The sequence below is a fragment of the Anguilla rostrata genome, chromosome 16 (genome assembly GCF_018555375.3).
Source record: "Anguilla rostrata isolate EN2019 chromosome 16, ASM1855537v3, whole genome shotgun sequence".
Taxonomy (NCBI): Eukaryota; Metazoa; Chordata; class Actinopteri; order Anguilliformes; family Anguillidae; genus Anguilla; species Anguilla rostrata.
The window spans coordinates 15,226,597-15,240,105 of NC_057948.1; the positions used below are offsets into that span (position 1 = coordinate 15,226,597).

Here is a 13,509-nt window from a genome sequence, read left to right on the forward strand (position 1 = left end):
CTCACTATAATAATGATCCCAGGAAATATGGACCACCAGATTATGTCTCTCCAGGCATTCTGCATGCTTCACATCAGACAGCACCATGAATTTCTGATTGGTATTCATAATGGAACAAGGCAAATTTTTGCTGAAATCTGTATTTGGATTCAAATTTAAAGATTACTTACAGTCACAAACGTAATTGGATTGCAATTTGCTTTATACTTATCTGGCATTATAAGTTTCATATAGCTTGCTCGAAAGTCGGCAATTGCTGATTTTTTAGTGTAGCTACCAAAAATGTATTATGCATTAGATTACTCTCAGCACTAAGTGGATGTTTTTTGAATTATCTTGTGTTTTCAGTGCTACTTGCCATTTTCTTTGTGGTTGTGAGTGTGAGTGGCATTAAAGGTGCTTGAGTTTGAGATGTAAACATCGATGTTGTCTAGCACTTTCACCTCACCCCAACGCCTGATTAAGTGGCACTTCTTTTTTGTTTTCCGAACCTGTGGTTCTTTGCTGCTGTTAACACAATTTCATACTCATTAGAGCCATTCATTTTGTTCTTACTACTTTACTTTAATGCTAAACGGGGTAGTTGACACATTGTCAATCAAGTTTGCATCAAGCTACAAAACTAAACTTGTAACACCCCTACTCAATTCTTTTTACTCTTATTTTACTGAGACTCTTATTTTGTAAGAGACTTCTAACTTATCTGATTTATTTTATTTTACTATGATTTTATGGTTATTCTGTATCAGTTTGCACCAGTAATGTGAGGTTCCACCGAGATTCTAAAACAGATAAGGATGAGTGAGAGTAGACTCAAAGCGAGACTCGTTTGTCTGAATTATTTGCTTTCAATTGTGACCTAGGACTAGAGCTGGTTAGCTCAGTAGTCTATAGAACATTTGGTAGTCTGTTCACTCGGTAGTCTGTAGAGCTCGGCATTAGCTTGGTGGTCTGTAGAGTCATTTTGATTCGGTGGTCTAAATATAACTCAGGTGCCGTCCTGATCGGCACTCAAGCTGATCCTTCATGGAAGGATAAATGCAATATGTATTGCTGGCAAATTGCGGATTTGTTGTTTACAAATTACAGATTTGTCTGGTTATATTTTAAAACCAACCTCTCGATTTGAATTGATGTAGTAATTTTATAGTTTCAGCGCTCTGTACAATTGCTTTTTTATTGCTTTTGGTCTTCATCTTTTTATTTTTTCTTCCTTAATGCCCTGATTCTTTTATTTATTTTTTTTATAAAGCACACTGAGTTGCAATTGTATGAAATGCGCTATATAAATAAAATTTGATTGATTTAAAAAACTAGGGTGGACAATCACTTTATACCTTGGATTTATAAACCCATTTTTCATTTCCAGACTTCAGTCATTTAAACCTAAACCACATTATTTTAAGGTAATTTGCTTTTGGAGCTACTTCATATTGTTCACACTGAATATTTAAAATTATGAAAATTTCAAATTATAATACTATTGATGGCCTTCTTGACATTTAAAAACCAATTTAGACAACTGTAAGATGATATTAGTCTATAAATTCTATTAAAGAGATTAGGAAGAGGGTTTTTTTAACTTTTGAAATTGATTGAGAGGTGAAACGTATAGTCCGCAGCCTTTGCCCTTGAATCATCTACTTGAGTCAATATATGAAGTCTTTAAAATCTCGTTACTGTTGCTTCAAGGACTCTGCAGTTGGTTGAGCATCAATTAGATTTTTTAGAAGTCCTGGTTATGGGATCAATAAAAAAGAAATTGAAAAATGATTCCACTTAGTGCTTGGATGAATACTGTATGACTTGTGACAATTCTTCAGTCTCACTCTGTGGGTTATTGTGCATGACAGGGCCCTGTTCTTCTTTTTTCTTCCTTCTTTTTTTGACAACTTTGTGAATCATATGCGTAGACCCTGCTCATTACAGTGTGAGTACCTTTGCCAGTTCAGGAAAGCAAGGACAAGCACATGTGCTCCTTCGGCGCATGCTGAATGCCAGGTAGCGCTCCTGCGCCGCAGTCCAGCAAAGATGTCCAGTCAGCCCGCTGGAGACGAGCGGCTTTATGCGCAGCTGGAGCATACAGGCTGCAGATGTCCCGTTAGCTAGAGGAGTCACTCTCGAGCAATAAGGCCTTCTGCCTGCCTCCCCCTTCCACTGGATGGAAAACCCGCATAGGGGGGAGATGTGCTTTTTTATTTACTGCTTGTCCCAGTTACTGTCGTACTTACAATCACAATATTGACACAAAGTGGGTCACTGGAAAGAAGAATTCCTAGGCTGTGTGATTCAGGCACCAGATCATGATACAGGCTAAATGTAACTGGATCCCCTTTCACTTGCCACTGGGGTCAGAGCTGCCAATACAGGCCCATTTTTCTCATTCCTCTCTTTTCAACATGGCTGGACAAATTTTCCCCATGTTTTGATCTGGCTGCCTCCTCCCACAGACATAAAGAAGACTCGTTCCAAAGTCAAAAGACACAACGATTGAGTCAGAGAAGGGATATCAATAGAGAATTTAAAAAAAAGTGAAATCTGTAAGCCTGTTTTTTTATCTTTGCTTCCCCATTACAGAGCACCGATAGTTCAGACCTGCTATTAACAGCAAGGTCTTTCGGCGACCTGCAGAGAACGAACACAAAGCTGTATATATAACTCCTCCCTGGGAGAATGACAGCTTTTAATCTGGTGTTGAAGGAAATTGAGGCAATTAAAAGTGTCCATGGCTCTCAACGGCTTTCTTCCACAGAAGTGCTTTTACCTTCATTCTGTCACGCAGGCAGCACTGCTATGCTGCAGACTGAAGCAGAAGGCTTGAGTTTCTTTCCTTATCCTACTGTAATTTAGCACTGAGGCTACATTCACAGCCATGACTGTGACTGTGAAATGGCCATTGTCATGGAAATCACTTTGTGAAAGGAAAAAAGTTTCCTGTATAATTACAAAGTGTGAAAATGTTTGACGGCGCCTGTCTGTATGAATCGAAAAAAGCTCTCAGTTCTACTTTTTTTTTTGTTATGAAACTGTTGTAAATGAAACGTGAATGTTTCATAAATTTTGTGGTCTTGCTAGACATTTCAGTCACAGGTGCTTGGCTTCCCCCTGAAAAGCGGCTTAATATCTTATTCATTTTCACAACTGTTCTTTTTCCGAGCTTTGTGCTTTGAAGTAAATCGGTTTGAAAATGAAAGACAGATTTAATTAAATGTGGCGTTGCTTTAATGCTGCGGGATCTGTGCATTTTCCTGTCCAGATATCACAGCCAAGGAGTTTATCGAGCGCCAGGGCGATGCACGGAGCCGATACAACATGTTCAGAGACTTTCTTTCCGAGATGCTGCCCACCAGCTCTGACAACATCAACATCTTTGGCCTGATGGAAGTGCGGGAGAGGACTCTGGACGTGAGGTTCTCTATGCATAGCGCCCCCTTTCTGAGGTCAGAGAAGCTACACGGATACCTCGCTGCTCACAAGCAGAAGGTACCTCCCAAACTTTTTTTCCCGCTACTTTCTCTCTGTCTCTCTGTCACACACACACACACACACACACACACACACACTCACACACAGCGTGCCAAAAACTCCCCTTTTTATCTGTAAGCGTTGAACTGCGTATTACAATTGACAAGGGAATAGTTCCCTGCTGTGGCAATAGCATGTTGACTACTTTCACTCCATTAGAATTCCAAGCATTAATAAAGCCAACTTCTCCCACCCATTCGTTCTGTCTCTGTCTCTCTCTCTGTATTTGTCTCAGTCTCTGTTCCTCTCTCTCTCTCTTTGTTTCTGTCTCTGTTTCTCTCTCTCCCTCTCTCTCTCCACATTCTACAGCTAATCTTGATAGATTGTCTGTACAGAATCCATTAGAAATTGTCAACAAAAAACATGCAACTCCAGTCTTCTCAACTTATTTCATTAATGTAAGGAAATGGGGAAGAAAAGGTCAGTCTCATTAGCACCTGCAAAATGTCAGAAGGTGAGCAGGACGACAAGATCTCAACAGAGGAATTGCCTCAGACAGTGAGGTGGAGCGCTACACACGTCCATAATTGCCAGACAGTGCTCCAGGTGCATCTCTATTTGGAAATGAAAACTTTAATGTAATTACCTAAACAGCCTTAATGTGTGTCAATCTAACACATGCTGTTACCATAGCATGTCTTATCATACTCAAATATGTATGATTTTATTTTTTAAGATTGAAGATCTGTGCGCACACAGTATGAAAAATTATTTTCAGAAAAAAATTATATCTGTAGCCTACCATGTATAATAAAATAGTTTACACTGGGAAATGTAGATGCGAAATGCCGACCAGGAATCCCTAGGGATTCACTAGTAATGTTTAAGCCAGACCTGCTGTGATTGTTAGCACCTCATTAAAGGCACACAAGATATAACAATTTCATTGCTGAAATTAAACTCAGATTTTCATGTATTTATTCTAAGCTATTCACTGTACGAGTAAAAGTGACATCAGAGCTGGAATTGCAAAGCAGTGAGGCTGTAATTAGCCATCTGTTCTACGGTTCACTATAATTAATTATAATGTACCTCAGAGTAGTGGAGGTACAATATATATATATATATATATATATATATATATATAAACGGTAATAAAAAATGCATTCAGCCACCCATATGCATTTCCAGATGTGTGGTTTCATTTTGTGGCTAATGTGTTTTGTGTGGGGGGAAGTAGGGCATGTGCTTTTAGTTCAGAGAAAGAGAGAGCACAAGCCCCTGGTGCTCCAAAGTTTGAGCAGCACCCTTCTGTGAATAATGGATCATGCAGTGCCCTCCACCCTGCCAGTCACTCCTGCCCATTCCTCCCTCCCTCCCTTCCTCACATTTCAGCTTTGAACATCCCCAGAGCCCCTCCCTCTTCCTGCTGTGAAACAGGAAAGAAAAATAAAACCTACTCGCACACAGTCCACCAGAAGGATGAACGCATGAAGCACCTCAGTGAACGGTGCCCAGTGATTACCCAGGGAAGTCTTGGTTGTTGAGGGGGAAGAACAGTGGTGTAAGGGTGTTGCTGTTCGCTGATGTAAGGGGCAGAAGAAGCATGTCTGCATATTGTGGAAGAATTTAATCGGTTTCTCAGTCTGGGGAAAAATGATCCTTCCAAGAACCACAAAAAATAAGCAACTGCAGTTTTAGTCTGTATCCTTCTGTTGCAATTATGCCACTGCTGTGTAGTTGCAGTGTTGCTCTTTCAGAGATTCCCCTCTGTGCACATCTCACCCTAGAGCTGGCAAGGGAGATATTCCCTGCCACCATTTAGAGAGCTGGTGGCAGACATTGTGATTTCACACAAAGCACAGCAGACTGAAACTATGTGTTGCCTTCGTGTGAGAAATTCTGCCCCCAACAAGATGTGTTTCTCAAGCCTAATAGTTCCACTATTTTATTCTATTTTTTTGGTTAGGTAATTTGTACAGTTTAAGGAGACAGAAGCCAGGAGCTGATTTAGACACAAGTCTCTCCTTGTGGAATCATCTCTTCACACTTGAAAAGACTCCAACTACTTGTACTTTTCATACTTTTCATACACTCATCACAGGGGAAACCTCTCTCTCTCTCTCTCTCTCTCTCTCTCGCTTAAAAAAAGAGATGATTTTCATTATTAGTGTCATCAATTGCATGAATCCATTGTGGTCCCACTCATACAAGCACCATTACACTAATAGGACTTTTGACTGTAGGCCGCTGTGTCTTCATATTGAGCCCCCCCCCACTGTATGAAAGACTTGTGGAAATATGCAGTACTTTTCTATCTGTGTAGTCCTGTTACATTCCTGAACTGGCCTGCATTTGTTGAAAGCTTTTCATAACATTTGGGGTTCTGTGGAGTTATTCTTGAGAAATATGCACGTGCAAATATTCATTACAAAGCTCAGAACTGTAATAATACATTAACATTGTCAACAGAACTCCATTGAATCATAATGGTAATAAAACAGCCCTGGGTGCTAGTACATGCTACGTAGCTGACACAACAGATGCTTGTGAAACAACAAACACTAGCGCAACATTCAGCCTGATGAGATGAACGATTAACAATGGAGGATCTGTCTCTGGTGGCGCTGCTCCTGCTCTTGGCCAGCTGTCACATGCAACAGCGACACGGCTTCCTGTGGGCACCACCCTGGCCACCTGCGGACCTACACAGACGTGAACACATTTTGGAGACTGAGTAAATCATGAATAAAAACTGACACTTTTTGAAAAACGTTTCAAGTCTAGATTCAGATAGAGCTGCTCTATACTTCCTACGCGTGACTCAAGCTGCCAGCGGCTTTGAAGTGAAATTCTCAATAAAGCTGTTACCTGTGAATGTTGTGTTTTGTCTGACATGCTGGAATGCATTCTCCTTGTGACAGCTGCTTTCTCATAGTGGGTACACAGTGGACAAGAGATGAATTCATGCAAGTGACAGTGAAATTAGCATAAAATTTGGACCAATTAAATGCACATTTGGCTGTACGTGGATAACTAAGGAAAGGCTGTTGATGAAACTCCACAAGTTGTATATGATGTGCAATGAAAACATGATTAGCAAGTGGCTGTACTGAACTATCATTTCTCTCTCACACCCACTTACTCTATTTGTCTGTCTGTCTTTGTGGTGGGGGGGGTGGGGCAGCCTCTCTGTATCTCTATGTGCACGCAAAGGTTTTCCATGTATGTTTCCTTCTGTGCTGAGGGCCCTAGAGAAATCCTGTTTGTAATGAAGACTGCTCCTGCACCATGCCTTTACTTAGCATTCAACATGCTGCTTGATAATTTCTCCCTCTCTCCCTCCTCTCATGTTTTTTTCATCCCCCTCTATTTATTTCCTATTTTTCACTCTCTACCCTCTGCCCCTCCCCTCTCTCTTCTCTGCCTTTTTCCTCACCCTTCCCACATCCCTCTGTCCCACTATCCTTGTCTCTGTGTCCCTCCTGCACTCTCCCCCTTCCTCAACCCCTTCTCTCTTCCTTTCTCTCTCCCTCAGCTTCAGTCATTTCTCCAGGTTAACATCAGCCAGGTGCACATTGACGAGTGTGTGGACATGGACTGCGGGAACAGCAGTGGCTGTTCTAACCACCTGACCATCAGTGACACGCCTACTGTGGTGGATTCTGGGAGCATGTCTCTGGTGTCGGTGACGGTGATGGACGCTCCTGTGTGCAGCTGCTCGGGAAGAGACCATGTGCACCAGACCTGTGCTTCCTATCCCAGAAACCCCTGCTACAATGGTGGAACCTGCATTGACAGCCAGAGTGGATACAGGTGAGAGACCTCAGGGTCCCTGTCTTACCATTATCCACAGGCAGAGCAGGTGCAGATAAGCATCATTGCCTTAACATTTTGAAAGCAGGTACAGGTGTGTATCAGTGTCTTACCCTAATGACAGTGGGGTTCTTTACCTCTGGGGACAACACACTAGCCTCCCCTGCAATACTAGGTTGGTAGAACTTGTTTGGATAGAGTCAGTGATCATATGAATGTGAAAGATGGGGAAGAATCTTGTCACTGGTGAGCCAGCAACAGAGTTTAGGAAAAGGGTGTGCAACCCTGTACCTGGAGAGCTTTGGGGTCAACTGTTTTCTTTTTTTTTTTCTTCCATCTTCAAGTCAGCAATCACACCAGGCTTAGTGAATCACGTGAGCTGTGATAACTTTAATCAGCTGCTTTAATTATAAATTTAATGGTCAGTAACAACTAAACCCATCAGACCTCAGGGCTCCTCAGTATTGCAAACCACTGGATTAGGAGTGTACAGAAGTTACATGTTAAGATTGGTGTCTTACCCTTACTGTGTATACAGAAAGAGCACATCCGTGTGAAGGTTGCCCTTGTTCCTTTTTGGCCTTGAATGTGATGGGTTCAAGTGCTGGGTGAGCAATGGTATTGTGTCCTTGAGCACATTTGCACATATCCAGTGGTAGTTCACTTCTCTAAATGGACAGAAGACTGGGATATAAAAGTGTAAATGGTGTTAAAAAAAACAAAAAAAAAAACAGGAGAATGTAATGCTAAATAGGTACAAATTAAATTATGTATAATCAGGAGAGACCGGAATTGCTCTTTACCCATTCTGAGTAAGCAAGTGACAGTGATAATAGTTTTTTTCCATATTTGTGTAAATGGAACTAAAAGCCAGAATCTAAATGATTCTTTTTATGTGTTTAGGAAAATTTAATGTGGCCATAGCATGATGATAGTGTTCAGGACTTTACGTAGTTGGCATGTGACAGAAATTCACACATTAATTTTAAAGTGTCTATGTAAATCTAATTTTTTTTACCTGCAAGACACCCTTCATAAATGACAAAAGAAAAGCTTCCTCAAGGATGTTTTTGTAATTAATTCTATTTTTTTCCTATATTGTTCCCTTATCCACTGGGTAAATTGATTTGCCACCAAATAGTACAGTACATGCAGAGCCCTCTCAGATATGCTAGCTCTGTTGCCCACTTAATGACTCGTTCGGGGAAGAAGAGAAGGGAGGCTGAATCTATTGGCACGGTTTTGCACTGTCTTCTTATTCTGATTCATCATGTAATTGGATGGAGTTTAAGAAACCCACCACCTCACTTCTTGTCTTTGCCTTTGGTGTAATGTTGACCCCGCACTCGGTAATATAGTTTTCCCCTGTGCTGTTTCTGAGAGGAACGCACATCTCTCCAGCTGATTAAAGGGAAGTGAATCTGTGAAGCTATGGGGTACACAGTTAGCACAGTGCCTCTCTCATCCTTTTTTCATGTGCCATGACATTGATTCTTTGTTATTATAATTGACTCAACAAGTCTGTTCGTTTTTTTTTTGTGAGGTATTAAAGCAATTTATTTAAAGCGCATGATTTGCACTGTTACTGTACTGTGTACATTCCCATCGCCCAGAGACTGTATGGGCATGTGACTAATGAGACTGACACACAAGCAGAAGCACTGCATTTATGTGAAGCACTGCCTTATACGGAATAACATTTCATTAGCGTTACCACTATCTTTCATCAAATGTCCAATTAGTGCTTTCAAATTCACTGCAGAGCCCTTTTAAGGAAATGAAAGAAGCAAAATTATTGCTACACTCTTGTAGGGAAAAGCTATTGAAATGAAAAAAGTTCATTAAATCAAGAATGCGAACCCCGGATTAGTTTTTTTTTTTGTTAGAATAATCAAATACATAATGTACGAAGCAGCCACATACAATAATGCTTAGGGTATCCAACCATAGGCTAATCCTGGCGTTAATTTTCTGGAGGCGTGCTGCATTTTTACAGATTAACGAAAATTACTTTCAAAACCCCAATTTGATATGTGTGTTAAATGTCATGAAGTGAGGGATTTATATCCCCTCGAAGCTGCTCGTACGGTCCTCGCGGTCGTGTTGTGCGGAGCTGTGGAGGTGTGGGGCGAAGCTGCTATTCACCTCTCTCCTGCGGTGCACTTTCCCTTATGCTACATGCATGGCAGCGCTTATATTTCGAGCTTCAGAGATCCCGCACTGTCACAGCAAGACTCCGCAGCCCTTTCTTTTCCTTTGTCTGGGCTCTGACACTCTTGACGGCATTAGTCACACACTGCTGAAATAAGCACACAGGCATGGGGTTGGGGTTGTGTTGGGATGGGGGGGAGGGGGGAAGGGGGTGGGAGGTCTAGGTTTGTGGCCCTGCTTGAAGTTTCTCCCTCACATCCTCATCCACCTAGAGCCTTTCGATTTTAATAACTGAATGAACCTGTAGACTGACTGCAACTTTCCTTCCTTCTAGTTTTAACCAAAAGCATTGCCCTTCTGCTCTACAGCATCAAGTGCCCTTGCCTTCCCCGCATGTAGTGTGTCTTTTTAAGAGACCAGGTACTGTTCTGGGTCTCTTTTCAAAAGCCAAATATATGGCTCCTGCTTGAGTTGCAGTGCTGGCATTTACTAGGGAGGCTCTTCTTTTTATAGTCCCTTAAGTATTAGATATTTATCAGGTAAATATGTGGTAAAAAAAAATAACACATAACTGGGTAATTACCACTGTTAAAAAAACAGGCAAATACTATGAAACTAAAACTGAAATACTGAAAAACACCTTCTATATTACCTATCAAATCAAGTGACTACTTTCTAGTTATCAAAGATTTAGGTTGGTTATAGCCTGAGTATAATTATGTACTTTCTTCTGAATTTAGATAATACTTTCTTGAAAACATTTCTTAGGAAGTAAGTATTGTTTAATTTCCTAGGAAATGCACAATTACACTTGGGTTATAACCAGGCTAAACCTTTGATAATTACAAGATAGTCACTTGAATTGGTAGATAATGGAGGAGGTGTTTTTAAGTATTTCATTTTAGTTCCTTAGTTTTTTGCACAGTTTTTTTAAAAAAATTTTTAACCAGCAGCAATAGTCTGTGGTTAATTTATCTAGTCTTGATTTACTGAATTAGAATACTAGTTTGACTCCAGACTATGACTGCAAGTGTGTAACTGTCAAATAAGCTGAAACTTCACTCTGTTCTGCTGTCAAACAGCCTAGGTCAGTCCAGACTAATTGGTAATATTGGCAAGAATTTTGACACCTGTCTGTTTGACAAAGAAAATTATTACCTGTGACTGAATGGTCTGAAGCAAACATGCTTATTGTACGTCGGGTAATATTACCGTTTTAACTGCTGTGCAAGACATGCACCTTGGAGGATGAGGATCAAATGAGTTCAAGATAGGATGACGATGCTCTCCTTTTCTTTTTGTTATGGGCAGCGTTGTGTGAACTTCAGTGTGTCTGTGGAAAATAAGTATCACTTTTACATATTCATGACATCGTCCAGCAATTTAATCCAGGTCATGTCTATTTACAATTTACATAAATTGATCAAATAAAAGTTTTTTTTTTTGTATTGCAGGGTCTGTTGAAAACATTTGAGCATTTTAGTTTGTGCCCACACTCAGTATTTCAAATTACCCAGTTCTGGCCCAGTGGTACACTGGATGATGGTTTAGGAATTTTTAACCAAATATGAAAATTAAGAATTATTTTGTATTCATTCAAAACAGTATTAAAAGAACAGATTCTGTCTAAATGAAAATGTTTTGTTGAAACAGTTTCAAAATGTTGGCTCTGAACAATCTCCTTGAATGTTATTTTTTTTCTATTCACATAAAAATATGGTGCTTTATTTGCTTTGCCTTACACTGAACAACACATCTGAGATACAATGTCAAGAACAAAGGTATATATTTAAAACCCACAATGGGAAAACAGGCTTTCTGCAAGATGGCACCATACCCTGCTTTGCATTAAGTGGCCTCCATCACCTCTAACACACCAGTTTTTCATCCATGATAAAATAGGGTAGGACAGGCTTCAGTTAAACCCAGCCTGCAAGGTGTAATGCATCAAGACTTGACATGGCAAAGGCAATTGGCTGTTTTGGGTGAAGATGATATTCAGCTGAAATTGAATAGCTTTTGTGGATATAAAATTGAACATGCAAATAATTCAACAAATAAGTTTATAAAAAAGAAAAAACCATGCTGAAGATGAACCTACAAATTCACACCTTGCTGTACTGAGAATAATGAATTGCACAAAGCCTTATGTTGTCGGTGTAGTTGCAGTTAATTATTCTGTTATATGCATGTCTGTAACAAGGGTAAAGCTACAGTAATTAATTCTGTACAAAGTACATTACAAGCCATAGCCTTACCTCCCCACAGAGTGGTGGGCAAATTGGCAGTTCCATACATATAGGTTTACACTCTCTGGAGTGAATGGTTTATAAAGCATCAAGGTCACTTGTGCTATTTCAAGAGGTGGCTTTGTCTGTCATGGAACCTGATGTTGATGTGCTTCTCTGTCTTTGAACTACAAAAAATGTGTCAATGAAGATGAATATCATAAAGCCATCTGGAATCACCAATGAGTTGCATCTCAGCTGAGCCAGAGTTTGAAATATGTTATTTTGACTAATTGGTTTCATTTTATCTGGAAAAAGATTATCATTAAAGCTGCAAAAGTCTCCTTTTATTTAAAAATGCTAAATGCCAGGGTGTGACCTCCATATTCTTGCTGATAAAAAGTTAGCTTTGAAGAAACCATTGTTTGCCATTGCTCTTCTGATTAAATTTTGCAAGATTATAAAATGGCACCAACCCAAAGATGGAAATAATTAATGGAGATGGAGATTATTTATTTCAGATTTAAAGAAAAACATAATCAGAAGAACAGCTGTGTTTGAGCCAAAAGACAGCAAGATTACTGGTCCTCTCACAAAGCTAGTGACATTTTCATACCGGCATTACAGGTGGAAAATCAGAATGTAAAATTAAATGTTAGTGGATTTGCCATCATGTCAATTTATTTTTCTCACTTTGGATCTAACAAATTGGTCGGAATACTCAATAGCTATTTTTCTGAAATCCCTGGGGAACATTTCGTGTCACAGTTCCTCTGAAGATGTTAAAAGATCAGACTCTAAAATGCATTCTGTGTGAGTCACAGGTTGTCACAGCTGTAATTTATTTCATGTTTCTGATCATCTGGTACTCACAGGGAATGACTGCATGTTAACCCTTGTGTACAGAAAGAAGACAAACTTTGACTGTAATAGAATCCAGACCTCATTGCTCAAACTGTGAACAACCCCATCACATGTCAGCTGAAAAGCATAATATGGTCTGTGATGCATTTAACATGTCTGCCTGCTTGGTCTGGTCTCTGTTTTGTGAAACCTGAGTATAAGACACGAGGACTTGTTTCCAGGGTCTTGTGTTATTTCACCTTCCTTCCAACAGACCATCCAGGATGTAAACCTTTTTAAAGACTTTACGATTTCAGTTGAAAAACTGGAAAAAAAAACATCTGAAAATATATCGCCAACTTTCACAGTCGATTATTGTTTGAGGATTTGTACTTTTGTGCCTGAAAGATTGACAGTAAAAGATTCACTTATCTTTTGTTTGCTCTGATTTAAAAGTGCGGCTCATCATTCATCTGGAGTGCTCCACCTCATGTTGTCTCTTCCCTGCCGTTTGCTTTGTAAACACAGGCGTATCTTTGATTATTGTTTGCAGTTATTAAAGGAGCGCATTATTGTATTAGCCCAAGCGTGTAGTTCTTCAGTCGTCCTCTTTCATTTGTTTTTCTGTCAAGGAGGGAGATGCCACTGCAGCCGCAGAGCCCCTTCCATCTCTGATCAGAGCGGCAGCTAGAGAAGAAAGCGTAAATGCACAACACAAGATGTAAAGGGCTTTTCCGCTGCACACAGAAAATGTGAGGAATGTGTTGGAGGGGTGCAAGCTTTGACAGAAGCGTTATTAGAATTATTGAAGCGGCACTAAGAAAAATGAACAAGAAAATAGCTGGGCCTTTTGACAAAATAAACAAGTAATGCATTATTAATGTGTCCTGAAGTGGTGATAGGCAGTGTGAAATGGGGTTTTGACCAGCTGTATATAGTATGTGGGAGGGAGGGGGGGAGTGTGGTTGCACATCAAGACTGGTAGATAGTCTTACGTGGAAAGAAG

At 40.1% G+C, this 13,509-nt stretch overlaps 1 protein-coding gene across 2 annotated transcripts in view; it reads left to right on the plus strand.

Annotated features, from left to right (window-relative positions):
• The window catches only part of LOC135241945 (neural-cadherin-like), a 131,580-nt gene that overhangs the window by 90,910 nt on the left and 27,161 nt on the right, over nucleotides 1-13,509 (plus strand). For both annotated transcript variants that reach the window (XM_064312744.1, XM_064312745.1), the window contains exons 21-22: nucleotides 3,257-3,483; nucleotides 7,004-7,281. In XM_064312744.1, the coding sequence (XP_064168814.1) occupies nucleotides 3,257-3,483; nucleotides 7,004-7,281 (505 nt within the window). The remainder of the gene's footprint in view (nucleotides 1-3,256; nucleotides 3,484-7,003; nucleotides 7,282-13,509) is intronic.